This window comes from Myxine glutinosa, chromosome 5 (genome assembly GCF_964187855.1).
Source record: "Myxine glutinosa chromosome 5, kmMyxGlut1.1, whole genome shotgun sequence".
Lineage (NCBI taxonomy): Eukaryota > Metazoa > Chordata > Myxini > Myxiniformes > Myxinidae > Myxine > Myxine glutinosa.
The window spans coordinates 162821885-162841609 of record NC_136265.1 but is presented as its reverse complement, the minus strand read 5'-3'; the positions used below and the strand labels follow the sequence as shown (position 1 = coordinate 162841609).

At 41.5% G+C, this 19725-nt stretch overlaps 1 protein-coding gene across 2 annotated transcripts in view; it reads right to left on the bottom strand.

The window, feature by feature from the left end:
* LOC137426822 (extracellular serine/threonine protein kinase FAM20C) overlaps positions 1-19725 on the bottom strand; it is a 91298-nt gene that overhangs the window by 52107 nt on the left and 19466 nt on the right. For both annotated transcript variants that reach the window (XM_068115750.2, XM_068115751.2), the window contains exon 4: positions 1968-2060. In XM_068115750.2, coding sequence (XP_067971851.2) covers positions 1968-2060 — 93 coding nt within the window. The remainder of the gene's footprint in view (positions 1-1967; positions 2061-19725) is intronic.

Sequence of the window (19725 nt, the reverse complement as noted above, 5' to 3'; positions counted from 1 at the left end):
CACCCGCCGAGCTCTCCTCGCACCTTTCACCCTTATGTCGCAGACAACCAAGTGGTGCTGTGAAACAGCCTCCTCCCCCGGGATCACCTTTGTGTCCCGGAGGTGCCCCTTATCTCGCCTACGCACCATCAGGTAGACAACGTTTGTCGTCGACCCACCTGACGTGTATGTAACAAGTTTATTGTCCTCTTTCTGGAACTGAGTATTACAAATCAACAAATCAGCTCCATCAGCAAACTCCAAAATCCTTTCACCTTCTCCATTTCTCACACCATATCCGTAACCCCCATGAACTCCCTCAAAACCATCCATACTCCTTCCCACATGCCCATTTAGGTCTCCTCCTACCACAACAACTTCCTCATCTTTCACGTTTTCAATCAGCTTCTCTGTTGCATACCAGAACTTGTCCTTCTCTTCATCGCTCCGACCAACCTGCGGAGCATATCCCGAAATGACGTTCACCAAGAGCTTTCCAATTATCATTTTCACCATCATCAACCTATCACTCACTCTAGTCACACTCACCACACCGTCTGCAAACTCCTCAGAAAACAGGACACCAATGCCATGCACGCCCTCCGGGCACCCTTGCCACACAAACTTGTATTTCTGTCCCTGCCTACCCTTCACCATTCTCACACCACTTCCCTTCCATCTCGTCTCTTGCACACAACATATGTCCACTCTTCTTCTGACCAATACTTCCACCACTTCTCCTGATCACCCTGTCATTGTCCCTACATTCCATGTCCCAAACCTCAGAAACCGATCTCGACTTTGGACATCAGACGTTTCGTCGTCATAAATGGAGTGATTTTCACCCTTGCTTCGATCGGGTTCCCCACCTTGAGTTTTGACGAGAGGGAGTGGGGTCCCCCGTGGGGTACTTCGGGCTGTACCCTGCCCATATGTAGTTGTAATTGTCATGGTTCTCTTTTTGAGGCAGTTTTTCTGGCAGGATGCCCTTCCTGACGCCAACCCTTTTAGTCGCCTCTTACGACACGCATGGATACCTATTCTAAACCGGGGTACACACCGGGAGTAACGGCACTGTTAAGAAATAATATATCAATTACAATCATAACTGGAATGGCACTTGGTAGAGCGCATACCTCCGCCAGGCTGATCATTTTATGTTTTGTATACCATCGATAGGTCCGATCTGCATCCATACCTTCACCGAAATCTCATCGGCTTGTTCCTGTTACCTACCCAACTCATCCACCAAGTTTTGTCATAATCCGTCCATAACTTTTTGAGATATCATGCATGCTATACATCGTTTTTGGGTCTCTCTCAAAATGGTGAACGATCACTTATAAATTCGAGTATCCAGATCTGGATCCGGATCATTTACAAAATCTAAAAAATTCGTCCTTCTCACATACCCAGTCTGTCCACCAAGTTTCATCCGAATCCATCCATAACATTTTGAGATATCCTACTCACAAACAGACAGACAAACAGAAACAAACAGGGGTGAAAACATTACCTCCGTCCACCGTCAGTGGCGGAGGTAAAAATGGTGGAATGTCTAACTTCCATCTGTATTCCATACACACCCCCTTACTGTGACCTCAGTTCACCGTGACCTTACCGTGACAAGATTGTTTGGGTGAGGAAGGTTCAAAACTCTAAATCAAATGCAGTAAAACTTATCACTTATCTTCAGTATATATCTGCTCTGCAAGGCATTCCAAGTTCCTAACCTCCTGGTTCCCTGGAGCCAATAAAAAAAGATTTATCATTTCCTCCAAAGGTTTGTTTTTAATCACAACTGCTCCGCTATCTCATCCCGTTCTATCAAATGAAGTGTCCCATGAAAAAGTTTACAAGCTCTTTCTACAAATCAGTTTCATCTTCATTGTACTGGGAATGTAATATTTTCCAAACTCACACGCAAAACTCTTTCTCCAGTGCATTCCCATTAAGATTCCACAAGTCCTACTCAATCTGGTGTGCACCTGTCCAGGTGAAAGGCGGCGATCTCTGCATTATGTCGTTCGAAGTCTGAGAAGTAGAAGAAATCGGGTGGCGTCTCCTGTTCTCGTGTCTGCCTGCACCACGAGACAAGGAAAACTACTGGTAGAAACAAGTGCAGCTTTGTCAAATACCCATACCACCACTACCAACACAAACAAAACAATTAGGCTGAAGCAATTCATTTGTTGTAGTCATCTGGCTCGGCCCAGTTTTCCAGCCGAATGCCGACGAACCGCGTCAAAGCGGTCACGCCAGCCAACTGATTCTGGCACTTCAAGCAAGTTCCTGGGCCTGTTTACCAAGTTGCCATGCTCAAGTGCAATGCCTTGGCAAGTTGAGAGACGCAATTATCGGTGCTGTGTTCCGAATACCTATAATGGCAACTTGAGCGGTGGTTGCTCGAACGCAGGCACGTTTTGTACAGGGCACTAGTCACCACAACCTAATATGTCCTTCAATGGACGTTCACAATTCATATAATTCGTGATTAGAACAATTTGAATACTCAGAGACCAAGTGGATTTGTAATGTGTATTGAAACAAGCAAAGGGCGGGAATACAAAAAGACAATACAATTTCTGTACAATAATAAAAAACCCTGTACACTCCCCTGAGTAAATGAACGATCGGCATGTCCACATATATATATATATATATATATATATATATATATATATATATATATATATACAGTGCATTCAGAAAGTATTCAGACCCCTTCACTTTTTTCACATTTTGTTAAGTTGCAGCCTTATGCTGAAATCGTTTAAATTCATTTTTTTCCCTCATCAATCTGCACTCAATACCCCATAATGACAAAGAGAAAACAGGATTTTAGAAAGTTTTGCAAATTTATTAAAAAGAAAAAACTGAAATATCACATTGACATAAGTATTCATACCCTTTGCTATGACACTTGAAATTTAGCTCAGGTGCCGCCCATTTCTCTTGATCAACTTTGAGATGTTTCTACACCTTGGAGTCCACCTGTGGTAAATTCAATTGATTGGACATGATTTGGAAAGGCACACACCTGTCTATATAAGGTCTCACAGCTGACAATACATATCAGAGCAAAAATCAAGTCATGAGGTCGAAGGAACTGCCTGCAGAGCTCAGAGATAGGATTGTGTCGAGGCACAGATCTGGGGAAGCCGACAAAAAAAATTCTGCTGCATTGAAGGTTCCCAAGAGCACAGTGGCCTCCATAATTCTTAAATGGAAGAAGTTTGGAACAACCAGGACTCTTCCGAGAGCTGGCCGCCCGGCCAAACTGAGCAATCGGGGGAGAAGGGCCTTGGTAAGAGAGGTGACCAAGAACGCGATGGTCACTCTGGCTGAGCTCCAGAGATCCTGTGTGGAGATGGGAGAAACTTCCAGAAAGACAACTATCACTGCAACACTCCACCGATCTGGGCGTTATGGCAGAGTGGCCAGACGGAAGCTTCTCCTCAGTGAAAGACACATGAAAGCCCGCTTGGAGTTTGCAAAAAAGCACCTAAAGGACTCTCAGACTGTGAGAAACAAGGTTATGTGGTCTGATGAAACCAAGATTGAACTGTTTGGCTTCCGTCTGGCCACTCTGCCATAAATCCCAGATCGGTGGGGTGGGGTTTAGCCCGATCTAAATGTTCGGGTCCTGCCGGTGGTTACGTCGGTTATTGTCATTGTTGTTGTTGGAGGTGGTTGCATGGCAGCCCTTGGAGATGTAAAAAACGTCAGGGAAAAACCACAGGAGGCAATCACATACCGGGCAAACTAATCTTAACCCCTATCTAAATAACACAAGCTCCACCCCCCTTGTGAAGGCACACAAACAATCTAGAGCTCACAGTTTTCCCCTACTTAAATACATCGAGATTGGCTTCCTACTCGCACTCGGTCCATGCTACCCTACACAGTTCTATCTCCACTATGGTATTTCATCACCTACCCCCACAAACGTAACAATATTTGAAGCAAAAGTAAAATTTACTTTTTCCTAAATTAATTTTACGAGTACACCCACTCCGTATGAGAGCAGCAGGAAGAGTCATGTTATTCTCCTCTGTGGGGTATATAGATTACAGTAGATCTGTGTTTGGGTCCATTAGTCTGTGGTGGACGCGCAATAAGCATAGGATGCCTCAAGAACATTGTGATTCCTCCAGATTTTTTTCAGTTTCATGTTAATCAGCCGGCATGTCCACTGTTTCAAATTGTTTCTGTGACTGTTTCCAAAGCTAATGTTTTTTTTTTTACTTCTGCATACGTGTTTGTGGTTTATGTTTTTTTTTTTTTACTTCTGTATACGTGTTTGTGGGTCATAATGTTTTTTTATTTCTGCATGCATGTTTATGGTTTATAATGTTTTTTAAAAACTTCTGTATACATGTTTGTGGATTTTAATGTTTTTTTTACTGCTGTATACATGTTTGTGGTTTATAATGTTTGTTTTTTTACTTCTATATACGTTTTTGTGGTTTGTAATGTTTTTTACTTCTGTATACGCGTTTGAGGTTTATGATGATGTTTACTTCTGTATACATGTTTGTGGTATATAATGTTTTTTTTACTTCTGTATACGTGTTTGTAGTTTATAATGTTTTTTAACTTCTGCATACGTGTTTGTAGTTTAGAACGTTTTTTTTTTCCTTCTGTATACGTGTTTGTAGTTTATAATGTTTTTTTTTTTTACTTCTGCATACTTGTTTGTAGTTTATAATGTTTTTTTACTTCTGCATATGTGTTTGTAGTTTATAATGTTTTTTTACTTCTGCATACGTGTTTGTAGTTTATAATGTTTTTTTACTTCTGTATACGTGTTTGTGGTTTATGTTGTTTTTTTACTTCTGTATACATGTTTGTGGTATATAATGTTTTTAACTTCTGTATAAATGTTTGTGGTTTATAATGTTTTTTTTACTTCTGTATACGTGTTTGTGGTTTATAATGTTTTTTTACTTCTGCATACGTGTTTGTAGTTTATAATGTTTTTCTTTCCTTCTGCATACGTGTTTGTGGTTTATGTTTTGTTTTTTTTACTTTTGGATACATGCTTGTGGTGTATAATGTTTTTTACTTCTGGATAACGTGTTTGTGGTTCATAATGATTTTTACTTCTGTATGCATGTTTATGGTTTATAATGTTTTTTTTGCTTCTGCATACATGTTTGTGGTTTATAATGTTTTTTTTACTTCTGTATACGTGTTTGAAGCCTGGTGTTGGCTTAGCGGTTAGGGTGCCGGCTTGGGATCCTAGGATCCTGGGTTAGAATCCCGGTCGATCGCTGAATTAACGCCAGGGGGGTTGATTCAGCCTGTCATCCTTCCGAGGTTGGCAAATTTGAGTACCAGCTTGCTGGGATGAATGATCACGGTGTGTACCCGATTTAGAATAGGTACACCGTATCCCTGCGCATCGTAAGAGCGTGACTAAGGGTTGGCGTCAGGAAGGGCATCCGGCCATAACAACATTGCCTCAAACAGGGAACCATGATTGCTATGGGGCCGGCAAGGCTAACCCCCGCTCTAGCGGGGAAAATGGCCTTAAAACGATCATTCATTCATTCATTCATGTATACGTGTTTGTGGTTTATAATGTTTTTTACTTCTGCATGCGTGTTTGTGGTTCATAATGATTTTTACTTCTGTATACCTGTTTGTGTTTATAATGTTTTTTCTAGTTCTATATACGTGTTTGTGGTTTATAATGTTTTTTACTTCTGTATACATGTTTGTGGTTTATAATGTTTTTTCTAGTTCTATATACGTGTTGATGGTTTATAATGTTTTTTTCTGCTGTATCGGTGTTTGTGGTTTATAATGTTTTTTACTTCTGTATACGTGTTTGTGGTTCATAATGATTTTTACTTCTGTATACCTGTTTGTGTTTATAATGTTTTTTCTAGTTCTATATACGTGTTTGTGGTTTATAATGTTTTTTACTTCTGTATACATGTTTGTGGTTTATAATGTTTTTTCTAGTTCTATATACGTGTTGATGGTTTATAATGTTTTTTTCTGCTGTATCGGTGTTTGTGGTTTATAATGTTTTTTTTACTTCTGTATACATGTTTATAGTTACCCTCGCCAGAGGAGAGGGTATTGCATTTGACTCCGTTTGATTGTCTGTTTGTCTGTCTGTCTGTCTGTCTGTCCGCACAGAATAAATATGATTTTCTGTGCAACCGTTGGTCCGATTGACAGGAAATTTTCACCATTGGTGCAACTCCACCTGCATAATTTTTAAAAAGATAATTATGACGTCATCGGTCACGTGGTCCGGCCGCCAGCTTGGAAAAACCGAAAAACTTTGCACCTCTATATTTCTGAAAGCGCTGAAGAGAATAAATCGAGACATGGCTCATTGTAAAGAACTCTTCACGGGGAATAAAATATGTTAATGATGATGTCATAGGTGCCTCGATTATGACGTCATAATTCGACAAGTACAAAACTTCATCCAATCGAGATGAAATTTCTTGAGCGCCATGTAGGCATTAACTGGGAGAAAAAAAATTAAAATAATGATGACGTCATGGGTCACGTGGTTCGGCCGCCATCTTGGAAAAACCGAAAAACTTTGTAGCTCTATATCTCCGAAAGTGCTGAATAGAAAAAATTGAGACGTGGCTCATTGTAAAGAATTCTACATGGGGAATAAAATATGTTAATGACGATGTCATAGGTGCCTCCATTAAGACGTCATAATTCGACAAGTACAAAACTTCATCTGATCAAGATGAAATTTCTTGAGCATAATCTAGGAATAAATGAGTTTAGAAAAAAAAATGATTTCGTCATCGGTCACGTGGTTCGGCCGCCATATTTGATCGAACACAAAAGCCATAAAAACCATTGAAAATACATCCTGGCGAGGGTTTGCAATCTCTGATTGCTCCTTTTCTTGTTTATAATGTTTTTCACTTCTGTGTATGTGTTTGTGGTTTGTGTTTTTTACTTCTGTATATGTGTTTGTGGTTTATAATGTTTTTTTACTTCTGTATACGTGTTTGTGGTTTATAATGTTTGTTTACTTCTGTATAAGTGTTTGTGGTTTATATTGTTTTTTACTTCTGTATATGTGTTTGTGGTTTATAATGTTTGTTTACTTCTGTATACCTGTTTGTGGTTTATAATGTTTTTTTTACTTCTGCATACGTGTTTGTGGTTTATAATGGTTTTTTTTTAACTTCTGTATAAGTGTTTGTGGTTTATATTGTTTTTTACTTCTGTATATGTGTTTGTGGTTTATAATGTTTTTTAACTTCTGCACACATGTTTATGGTTTATGTTTTTTTTACTTCTGTATGCATGTATATGGTTTATAATTTTTTTACTTCTGTATAAATGTTTATGGTTTATAATGTTTTTCACTTCTGTATACATGTTTATGGTGTTTAATGTTTTTTTACTTCTGTATACGTGTTTGTGGTTTATCATGTTTTTTACTTCTGTTTTCATGTTTAAGGTTTATAATGTATTTTACTTCTGTATAAATGTTTGTGGTGTTCAATGTTTTTTTTTACTTCTGTATACATGTTGATGGTTTATAATGTTTTTTGCTTATGTGAACGTGTTTGTGGTTTATAATGTTTTTTTACTTCTGTATACATGTTTATGCTGATGTCTCACCATGTTTATGGTGAGAAGGTAACCGAGAAGGAAGTTGAGGAAGCGATAAAAGCAATGAAGAGTAGAAAAGTGGGAGGGCCGACGGGAGTTGTGGGAGATATGTTGAAGGCAGCAGGAAGTTGGGGTGTGAAGAGAATGACAAAAAAAAAAAAAAATCGCCTTGAGAGGCCATTTTCCCCCACAAAGCGGGGGTTGGCCTTTTTCGGGGACCGTGGTTGTTGTTGTTTTTTTTGGTCCCCTTTTTGAAGCAATGTTTTATGGCCGGATGCCCTTCCTGCCACCAACCCTTTTTGTCGCCTTTTACGACAAGCAGGGAATTACCAGTGAACTGGTACTCAATTAGCTGACCTCGGAAGGATGACAGGCTGAGTCAACCCCCCTGGCGTTAATTCAGCGATCGACCGGGATTCTAACCCAGGATCCTAGGATCCTAAGCTGGCACCCTAGCCGCGAGCCCAACACGAGGCCAGGCCTTTTTTTTTTTTTCTGATACATGTTTATGGTGAATAATGTTTTTTTAGTTCTGTAATCTGGATACATGCTTATGGTGTATTATGCTTTTTACTTCTGTATAAGTGTTTGTGGTTTAATTTAATGTTTTTTTATTTCTGTATACATGTTTGTGGTGTATAATGTTTTTTACTTCTGTATACGTCCTTTCCCTTTCAGTCCCTTTCAGGGCTCTGGGTGCTTCTGCTCACTGAGGATCTCACCTTTGAAAGTGTTGCGTTTACATTCTGTACGCCTGGCCATCTTAGCTGCTTAACGTGCAGTGTCAACGAACCTTTTCTTTGTTATCAATTGTGATCTCAAGCTTGTGGAGGAGCTTGTATGTGTAATGTATTTGGGAGGACGACTCAGCCGTCCTTGTGCTTTTACATGAATTACAATGACTTGGAGCGGTGTGTACCCTGGTTAGAATAGGTACACCGTATCCCTGCGTGTCGTAAGAGGCGACTCAGAGGGTTGGCGTCAGGAAGGGCATCCGGCCATAAAAACATTGCCTCAAAAAGAGAACCATGACAATTACAACTACATATGGGCAGGGTACAGCCCGAAGTGGAGATCAGTTTCTGAGGTTTGGGACATGGAATGTAGGGACAATGACAGGGAGATCAGGAGAAGTGGTGGAAGTATTGATCAGAAGAAGAGTGGACATATGATGTGTGCAAGAGACGAGATGGAAGGGAAGTGGTGTGAGAATGGTGAAGGGGAGGCAGGGACATAAATACAGGTTTGCGTGGCAAGGGTGCCCGGAGGGCGTGAATTGTGTTGGTGTCCTGTTTTCTGAGGAGTTTGTAGACAGTGTGGTGAGTGTGATTAGAGTGAGTGATAGGTTGATGATGGTGAAAATGATGAATGGAAAGCTCTTGGTGAACGTCATCTCGGGATATGCTCCGCAGGTTGGTCGGAGCGATGAAGAGAAGAACAAGTTCTGCTGTGCGATAGAGAAGCTGATGGAAAAGGTGAAAGATGAAGAAGTTGTGGTAGGAGGAGACCTAAATGGACATGTGGGAAGGAGTATGGACGGTTTTGAGGGAGTTCATGGGGGTTACGGATATGGTGTGAGAAATGGAGAAGGTGAAAGGATTTTGGAGTTTGCTGATGGAGCTGATTTGTTGATTTGTAATACTCAGTTCCAGAAAGGGGATAATAAGCTTGTTACATACACGTCAGGTGGGTTGACGACAACCGTTGACTACCTGATGGTGCGTAGGCGAGATAGGGGGCACCTCCGGGACACAAAGGTGATCCCGGGGGAGGAGGCTGTTTCACAGCACCACTTGGTTGTCTGCGACATAAGGGTGAAAGGTGCGAGGAGAGCTCGGCAGGTGAAGTACCAACCGAGAATGAATGTGTGGAGGTTGAAAGAGGTGACAGTAAGGGAGGCATTAAAAGAGAGGCTGAGTCGGGCAGAGGATGATGTGGTTGAGCTTGAACGTGGTTGGATGTCAATGAAAGATAGTCTGTTGGGAGCCGTTGGTGAGGTATGTGGATGGACAAAAGGACCACCGAGGCACTCGGAAACATGGTGTTGGGATGATGAAATTGGAAAGAGGATTGACGAGAAGAGAAAGAAGTTCAAGGAGTGGCAGAAGGCGAAGGGTACGGGAGCAGAACAAGCAGAGCATGAAAGTTATAAGGCAGCCAAGAAGGCTGCAAAGAAAGAGGTAGCAAAGGTGCAGGAGGCATGGAGGAAAATGTTCGGAGAACGCTTGGATTCGGAAGAGGGTCAGAGAGCGGTATTCAGGATTGCAAAGCAGATAGCGAAAGAGAGGTGTGATGTGATGGGGGTGAGTTGCTTGAAGGATGAAGTGGGACAAATCGTTGTGGACCCAGATGGAATTAAAGGAAGATGGAAGAGATATATGGAAATGCTGTTGAATACAGAGAATGAATGGGATGGCAACATAGAGAGTAACCCAGTTTTAGGACCGGCAGAGAAGATAACTGAGAAGGAAGTTGAGGAAGCGATAAAAGCAATGAAGAGTAGAAAAGCGGGAGGGCCGACGGGAGTTGTGTGAGATATGTTGAAGGCAGCAGGAAGTTGGGGTGTGAAGAGAATAGCAGAGATCTGTAATCTGGTGGTGAAAGAAGTTCGCATTCCAGTGGATTGGGAACTGAGTACCCTCGTCCCTCTATACCAGGGGAAAGGTGACCCTCTGGAGTGTGGCTCGTACCGAGCGATAAAGTTATTGGAGCATGTAATGAAGGTATTGGAAAGGGTGTTGGAGAGGAGGATAAGGAAGAAGGTGAAGATCGACGAAATGCAGTTTGGATTTATGCCAGGAAGAGGAACGACAGACGCACTCTTTATTGTGAGGCAGTTGCAGGAGAAGTACATGGAGAAGAGGAAGAAGTTGTTTCTTGGGTTTGTTGATCTGGAGAAAGCATTCGATAGGGTTCCACGCAAAGTATTGACATGGGCAATGAGGAAGTTATGAGTGGAGGAATGGTTGATCAGAGTAGTGATGGCAATGTACAAAAGAGCGCGCACAGCTGCAAGGACGAAGGACGGGAACAGTGGTGAGTTTGAGGTGAAGGTGGGAGTGCATCAGGGGTCGGTACTAAGTCCACTACTATTTGTAGCTGTGATGGAGGTGCTGGCTCAGAACGTAAAGGAGGGTTTACCGTGGGAGTTGTTGTATGCAGATGATCTGGTGTTGATTGCGGAAAGTATGGATGGACTGAAGGAAAAGATGAACAAGTGGAAGGAATGTATGGAGACAAAAGGTCTGAAGGTGAACATCGGAAAGACGAAGGTGATGGCAAGTGGTAAAGCATGTGGTGAGGTGGAAAGAACTGGGAAGTGGCCCTGTGCTGTGTGCAGGAAGGGTGTCGGAGTGAACTCCATTCAATGCACAATGTGCGCTGAGTGGGTTCATCAAAAATGCAGTGGTTTGAGAGGGTCATTAACCAGTCTGGCAGCTACATTCAAATGTAAGGTGTGCGCAGAGGGAGCTGCAGATGGAGGAAATGTTGAGTTGGATCTTGGAGACAGCGTGAAGCTGGAAGGTGTGAAAACATTTTGCTACCTCGGAGACATGCTGAATGGAGAAGGTGGATCAGACTCGGCAACGGTTGCTGGAGTGAGATGTGCATGGAAGAAGTTTCAGGAACTGAGTGGCATGCTGATGAGGAGGGGAGTGTCGTTGAAGCTGAAGGGAAAGGTGGATGCTGCATGTGTGAGAAGTGTTATGATTTATGGGAGCGAGACATGGGTCATGAATGTAGAGCAGCATCGAAGGCTGGAAAGGGTGGAAATGCGAATGGTTCGGTGGATGTGCGGAGTATCGTTGAGAGAGAGGAGAACAAATGATGAATTGTGAAAAATGATGGGAATAGAGCCTGTGATTGATGTTGTGAATAGGAACAGGTTGAGATGGTTTGGTCATGTGTTGAGGAAGGATGAAAGTGACTGGTTGAGAAGAGTGATGGAAATAAATGTAGAAGGAAGTAGAGGACGGGGAAGACCGAGAAAGACTTGGCTGAAGATGGTGGAAGAAGAAATGCGGGCAAGGGGGTTTACAAGGAGAGATGCAGAAAATAGGGCAAGATGGAGAAGATTGTCATGGGGACCGCAAGGCTAACCCCCGCTCTAGCAGGGAAAATGGCCTTAAAATGCATGTTGTTGTTGTTGTTGTATGCTTTTTACTTCTGTATAAGTGTTTGTGGTTTAATTTAATGTTTTTTAAAATTTCTGTATACATGTTTGTGGTGCATAATGTTTTTTTTACTTCTGTATACGTGTTTGTGGTGCATAATGTTTTTTAATTCTGTATACGTGTTTGAAGTTTAATTTAATGTTTTTTATTTCTGTGTACGTGTCTGTAGTTTATAATGTTTTTTTTCCTTCTGTATACGTGTTTGTGGTTTATGGTTTTTTTTTTACTTTTGTATACGTGTTTGTGGTATGTAATGTTTTTTACTTCTGTATACGTGTTTGTGGTTCACAATGTTTTTTTTACTTCTGTATGCATGTTTATGGTTTATCATGTTTTTTTACTTGTATATACGTGTTAATGGTTTATAATGTTTTTTTTTTCTTCTGTGTATGTGTTTGTGGTTTATAATGTTTTTTTACTTCTGTTTTCGTGTTTATCGTTACCCTCGCCAGAGGAGAGGGTATTGCATTTGACTCTGTTTGTTTGTCTGTTTGTCTGTCTGTCCGCACAGAATAAATTTTATTTTCTCTGCAACCGTTCATCCGATTGACAGGAAATATTCACCATAGGTGCAACCCCACCTGTATAATTTTTTAATGATAATTATGACATCATAGGTCACATGGTTTGGCCGCCATCTTGGAAAAACCGAAAAACTTTGCACCTCTATATCTCCGAAAGCGCTGAATAGAAAAAATTAAGACATGGCTCATTGTAAAGAACTCTCCATGGGGATAAAATATGCTAATGATGTCATAGGTGCCTCCATTATGATGTCATAATTCGACAAGTACAAAACGTCATCCAATCGAGATGAAATTTCTTGAGCGCCATGTCGGCATTAACTGATGGAGAAAAAAAAAAATGATGACGTCATGGGTCACGTGGTTCGGCCGCCATCATGGAAAAACCGAAAAACTTTGTACCTCTATATCTCCGAAAGTGCTGAACAGAAAAAATTGAGACGTGGCTCATTGTAAAGAACTCTCCATGGGGAATAAAATATGTTAATGATGATATCATAGGTCCCTCCATTAAGACGTCATAATTCGACAAGTACAAAACTTCATCCGATCAAGATGAAATTTCTTGAGCATAATCTAGGAATAAATTAATTTAGGAAAAAAAATGATGACGTCATCGGTCACGTGGTTCGGCCGCCATATTTGATCGAACACAAAAGCCTTAAAAACCATTGAAAATACATCCTGGCGAGGGTTTGCAATCTCCGATTGCTCTTTTTTTTTGTTTATAATGTTTTTCACTTCTGTGTACGTGTTTGTGGTTTGTGTTTTTTTACTTCTGTATTTGTGTTTGTGGTTTATAATGGTTTTTTTACTTCTGCATAAGTGTTTGTGGTTTATAATGTTTTTTACTTCTCTATACATGTTTATGGTTTATAATGTTTTTTACTTCTCTATACATGTTTATGGTTTGTAATGTTTTTTACTTCTGCACACGTTTATGGTTTATAATGTTTTTTTTTACTTCTGTATGCATGTTTAAGGTTTATAATGTTTTTTACTTCTGTATAAATGTTTGTCTTGTATGTTTTTTTGCTTCTGTAAAGGAGTTTGTGGTTTATAATGTTTTTTTACTTCTGTATAAATGTTTGTGGTGTTTAATGTTTTTTTACTTCTGTATACGTGTTTATGTTTTATAATGTTTTTTGCTTATGTGTACATGTTTGTGGTGTATAATGTTTTTTTCTTCTGTATACATGTTTGTGGTGTATAATGTTTTTTTTACTTCTGTATACATGTTTGTGGTGTATAATGTTTTTTACTTCTGTATATGTGTTTGTGGTTTAATTTAATGCTTTTTACTTCTGTATGAATGTTTGTGGTGTATTATGTTTTTTACTTCTGTATATGTGTTTGTGGTTTAATTTAATGTTTTTTTACTTCTGGTAGGATTGCCCCACATAACTCCACGATAAGCTATTTATACACGTTACCACGGGGTTTGTCCAAGGAAGAAAAACCCCTTGTGGAGAGGGGATATTATTAATAATAATAATATGTTGAAATAACAAATATTATTAGCAATAGTGTTGTTATTACTTTTGTAATTAGATGCAGCCTTGGAAAATATGCCACGATTAGCTATCAACATGGATTCAGCCCAAGGCAGAAAACCCCCTTGGGGAGAAGGGATATTATTAGTATTATTGTTTTATAATAACATTAATATTATGTTATTACCGTTAGTGTTGTTATTAGTCAGAACCCCACGCAACAGTGAGGAGCTATATGCTATAAGCCGATTTCAAAAGCTATAAGCCGATTACTTTTGTCGATAAAAACGTCATTTCATTCATTCATTCATTCATTCATTCATTTCGGTTTATTGAACTCAGTCTCATCTAACACTGGACAAGGCAGTCCAAAGACTGAAATTTGTTGAGTTTACAATAACAATATAACCTAAAACTTACAAGTGCATATAAAAATAATAATAATAATATAAAATAATTATTAATGTACATATTATGGAAATCAAAAAGGCAGAGAACCAAAGAAGAAACCGGCTGCTGCTAAACAGCACTCCCAACAATAAACAAATCGCTCCACAATGTCACGCCCAAGGCACAGCTCCCGCAATCCGCTGCAATGAACGAAGCCTCACTTCACCATCACGCAGCACCCACCTCATCACCCCAATGTCCAATCCCAGAAATGAGTCACTGTCACTGAGTGTTTGTGGTTTATAATGTTTTTAATGTCACTGAATCCAATCCCAGAAAGTTGCCTCGAGATGATTTGTTGTGCATGCCAGAAGCAATGCAAGACTCGACGCTGCAAATGTCGCTATTCAGAGTTGAGGTGCACATCAATGTGTGCCCGTCAGCAACAGAGTGATGATCAGACCCCTTGTATGAATTTTATGTAGTTTGGCAAAACAACATGTGTGACATTCCTGAATGTTTGTGCTTCATGGCCATGTATACTTCATTTTAGAATAAATGGTTGCAATACCATTGTTTCATACAAGTTGTTTCATACAACTTGTATGAAACATTGTCTTATTAAAACCATTTCCCATTTTATCGTGTCCAATTTCAATATCAGTTTGAATGTCTCTTTCAATATGTCGCCAACCATAATATAGACTAGACGGATTTATGAAAAAAGGCCATGTCTAAGCTTCTCGGTGCATTTTGGGGTAAACGTTGTAAAGTTAAAGTAAAAGAGCTGCATGTTTAATTGTATATACATGATATATAAATGCTTGTTCAAAGAAATTGTCCAAAAATGGCAATTTGGCGGCCATTTTGTTTATGCTAATTAGAAGGTCAAAAACTCAAAACTCGGCTTGGGAACCGGGTTAATCGAATTCAACATACCCTAATTATGTTAAAAAGTGCGGTTCCCAACTTTTACCCAAAAATGCACCTGACATTCACATTTCTCAGAAATCCGTCAAGTCCATAAGCGAAAGGTCACGATTGCATAAAAATCATCAATTTTCATCCCATTGATCTGAAATTTTAATAAATTTGCATATTCAGTCACTGAATTGGTTCACGAATCAAAATCTAGTAGCTGATTGTGTTTGTTTTTTAGATGTAAAGGTCAAATGCAAACGCTGCATAAAACCATCAATTTTGATTTTTTTTTTTTTTACAGAGTGAAAATGAGTGAAAATGCGTAAGAAAAGTGTATGATGAAAAGTGGATGATGTTTGTTTGTGAGAAAGAGATTAAAGCTAGCCCGGTAACTGTAGTTTGAGTGACACAGAAAGTAAGACCAGCAATCCTGACATGGAGAGTGCAAGATGGTTCCGGGCACCACACCATTTTAACGCTCCATTAAACTAAAAAGGTAACTGTGATAGCAAATGGACTTGCACAGAAATTTAAATTATTATCTACCTATATTGCACACTTCTAATGTCCCACAAATGTTTAATGGGGAGTAGAACCACAAAGGTGATGCCTGCCTGCCTTGTGCCTGCACCACAGTTCTCTTCTCGAGAATCGAGAAACTGATAGATTGGATTAATGTGGCATTATGTAATGCAGGCATGATAGGCCTAATGGCCTACTACTGTGTTAATGTTCTTTGTATGTACTGTATATGGTACATGCTCCACTACGAGCCTTAGATTAATGTTAAAAAAAAAAACATGGTTGGACAAACTAAACCCACTACAAATTGCATTTATAGCGAACAAACAAACGCAACGAGAAAGGCAAGCAAAGAATCAAGAAAGCAAACAATTTCCAAATAGGTTCAATTAACCCAGAAAATTGGGCTTTTTGTCTCCAGCACTGCTGGAAAACTTCCACACAATCATTTCCTTACCCGAGCATAAAAAGGAAAAGCTTCATAGGGGTTGGGTTCTCCCAAAACAAACCATAAACTAGCAGCGACTGATCTGGGGCATAAAGGACACCAATTTGGCCCTGTCCCCGATCAAAACAAACTGGACATTCTACAACTGTAAACTGATCTCAGATACTACAAACGAGCATCAAATGGCAATTTGCGATATTGCTGATGTGAACCAGACCAGAAGACAAGTTTATATGCAAAGCTGAGAATCACCATGACAATAAGTGGAGTAAAAACATGCCTTTGGGGTATTTTGGGGGTTAATTTGGTTGGGCCGGGAGGGAGGCATTTTGCCCCGCCCTCCCTTCTCCGACCCACCGAGCTCAGATAGGGTTAAGATAGAGCAAGTAAAAGGAAAGCAAAATGAAGGACATGTGCTCAAAAACCTTCACACTGAAGGAGCTGCGCTCCAACGCGAGTCGAAAGAATTGACGCGACCAAAGACGGAATTCGTCTGAGTTGCTTTATTGAAACAAAACAGCTCAGGTATTCTCACCAAAGCCCGTTTATCGGGCAGCAATATATATACACATTTATGTCGGGAAGTTTGCCCGGCAAAAGCTATACCGGGCATGCCCGGGTGTCGAGGGAGAGCCTTGGAAAGGCGAGTCTGGACCTGCCCGGGCGTGTTTGGCTGCGGCCTGGCAAGTCGAGGCTGGGCGTGCCCGGGCGCTCTGGACGAGCACTGGAAAGGCGAGAGCGGGCATGCCCGGACGCTCTGGGCGAGCCCTGGAAAGGCGATAGCGGGCATGCCCGGACGCTCTGGGCGAGCCCTGGAAAGGCGATAGCGGGCATGCCCGGACGCTCTGGGCGAGCCCTGGAAAGGCGATAGCGGGCATGCCCGGACGCTCTGGGCGAGCCCTGGAAAGGCGATAGCGGGCATGCCCGGGAAAGACGAGACCGGGCGTGCCCTGGAAAGGCGAGAGCGGGCATGCCCGGGAAAGACGAGACCGGGCGTGCCCGGGAGGTTCGGGCGTGCCCGGGAACAGTGAGTCCGGGCATGCCCGGGAGAGGCGCGTCTGGCCGTGTTCTGGCCGGTGCAAGGCGATTGTGTGCATCCAGCGGTAACCGCTACAACACATCATCTATCTATAATTCCAGTAATCTCTGTCTGTACGTTTGTACGTTTGTACGTTTGTACGTTTGTCTGTGACCGCTGTTTCTCGACAACCACGGGTCCGATATACTTTTAACTTGCCAGGTATATTGCTGGGGACCCGAGGATGTGCCTTTTCAAGGTTTCATATTAATCGGACAATTACTTACCGAGCTATGTCCAAAAAACGATTCAACCAATCAGAGAGCAGCGAACGATCGCGTGTGCCGAACGTGGCGGGCACACTCTGCCTCGGATGGCACATTTGAGAGCGTATTCATTTATTTCACGTTTGCAAACTATGTTGGCGTTAAACTATGTTTTACAACTAATAAAAACGAATTTGCGATTCATTCGCTTTCCTGCGCGTTTGTTCACGCGATGGCGATTTCTTTACCAAACTCCGGAAGCCGTTCGCTTTGGACCAAACCATTGCATGTAAATAGAGGGGGGGGATTGTCACCACTCGCAAGCCGTTCGCTTTGGACCAAACCATTTCATGTAAATAGAGGGGGGGGATATAATTTTAGATATAGATATAGTACGGGCATGCCCTAGTTATTATAAACTAGCAGAGTACCCTCCCTACGGGCGATCTTGTTCCAAGCGGGCAACACATTTTTCTGCCATCGGATATTTTCTGCTGACACAACTGCTTTGACTTGGATATCTTGCCGATTTCCTTTGGTAATATTGCTCTTGCTGATTTATGTTCAACTTAGGTGTCCTTGGTTTTTGAAGCATCTCAATTTTCCAGAAGAAAAAAAAGCTTCACCCCTGCTAACAATACCCACAACCAACCCACCCCCCCTCTTTCTCCTCCCCTCCACCATCCCCCCCACAACCATCACCCTAGCTAACAATACCCATGACCACCCTTCCCCCCCCCCCCCCCCCCTCACAATCCCCCATCAGACATCACCCTAGCTAACAATACCTATGACCACCCCACACCACTCACCCCTCACCCCATTCCACCATCCCTCACATTCCCCCATCAAACATCACCCGAGCTAACAATATCCCACGACCACTGCCACACGCCTTCCCTTCCAACCCCCTTCATCATCCACAAACAGTATCGGAATCCAGGCTCGCAATATGCCGTTTCTCTATGCACCGTCGCCAGCAGGATCATGGCGAGTTCACAATGTGACGTCACTGGCAATCTCAAAAATCGACAGTCTAGGGTTTTTTCGGCACTTTGTGATTGGCAAATTTAAAAAATTCCCTTCAAATTAGACCGTGATGAATGATTGCCAATGGTTTTTTTAGAAAAAGAAATTGCGTTTGGGCCCCCTTTAAGGGTCTTTTGGGTATTTTCAGTCTTTTGGGTCTTGATGGTCTTTTGGGTCTTGATGGTCTTTTGGGTCTTTTGGGTCTTGATGGTCTTTTGGGTCTTGATGGTCTTTTGGGTCTTCTGGATCTTGATGGTCTTTTGGGTCTTGATGGTCTTCAGGGTCTTTTGAGTCTTGATGGTCTTTTGAGTCTTGATGGTCTTTTGGTTCTTGATGGTCTTTTCAGTCTTTTGGATCTTGATGGTCTTTTGGATCTTGATGGTCTTTTGGGTCTTGATGGTCTTTTGGGTCTTCAGGGTCTTTTCAGTCTTTGGGGTCTTTTCATTCCTTGGAATTTTTTGGGACTTTAAGGATCTTTGGGGTCTTTAAGGATCTTTGGGATATTTTGGGTCTTCAGGGTCTTTAAGTGTCATTGGAGTATTTTGGGTCTTTTGGTTATCTTGGGTCTTCGGAGTATTTTGGGTCTTCAGGGTCTTTTTGGTCCTCTGCGTCTTTTGGGTCGTCGGGATATTTGGGGTCTTTGGGGTCCATTGGGTCTTTTCAGTCTTTTAGATCTTCGGGATATTTTAGGTCTTTGGGGTCTTTTAGGTTTTCAGGGTCTTTGGAGTATTTTGGATCTTCAGTGTCTTTTTGGTCCTCTGGGTCTTCAAGGGTCAAGGGTCTCTTGGGTATTCGGGGTTAAGGGCCTTTGGAATATTTTCAGTCTTTGTGGTCTTTTAGGTCTTTGGGAGCTTTTGGGTCTTCGGGGGCTTTTGGGTATTTGGGGTCCATTGGGTCTTTTTGTCCCTCTGGGTCATTGGGGTCTTTTTGGGTATTTAGGGTCCTTGGGGTATTTAGGGTCCTCTGGGCCTTCTCAGTCTTGTAGGTCCTCAGGGTGTTGAGGGGGAGAAGGGGAGGGTCTTTTGGGCCCTCTCGGTACTTTAGGTTAAGTATTGCAGGTTAGATTTGTGGGTGGAGTCAGGTGAGCTGTCCAACCAATGAGTGAAGAGCAGACATACATACATACAAACACTTCCTCCATTATATATAGTTTTGTAAATTTACCCACTCAGGCCTGAAAGGATTATGCGGATGTAACATATTGTTATGAATTTTGGGGTAGTGACAATTATATAGAGTTAGGTAGATCTGCATAGGTAGGTGCTCCGACTGTCGTGAAGAAGAGGAACCATCTCGATGTAAATAAGTAGAGGACCTGTCTAGTCCGGATGTCGGATTAAGTGTAT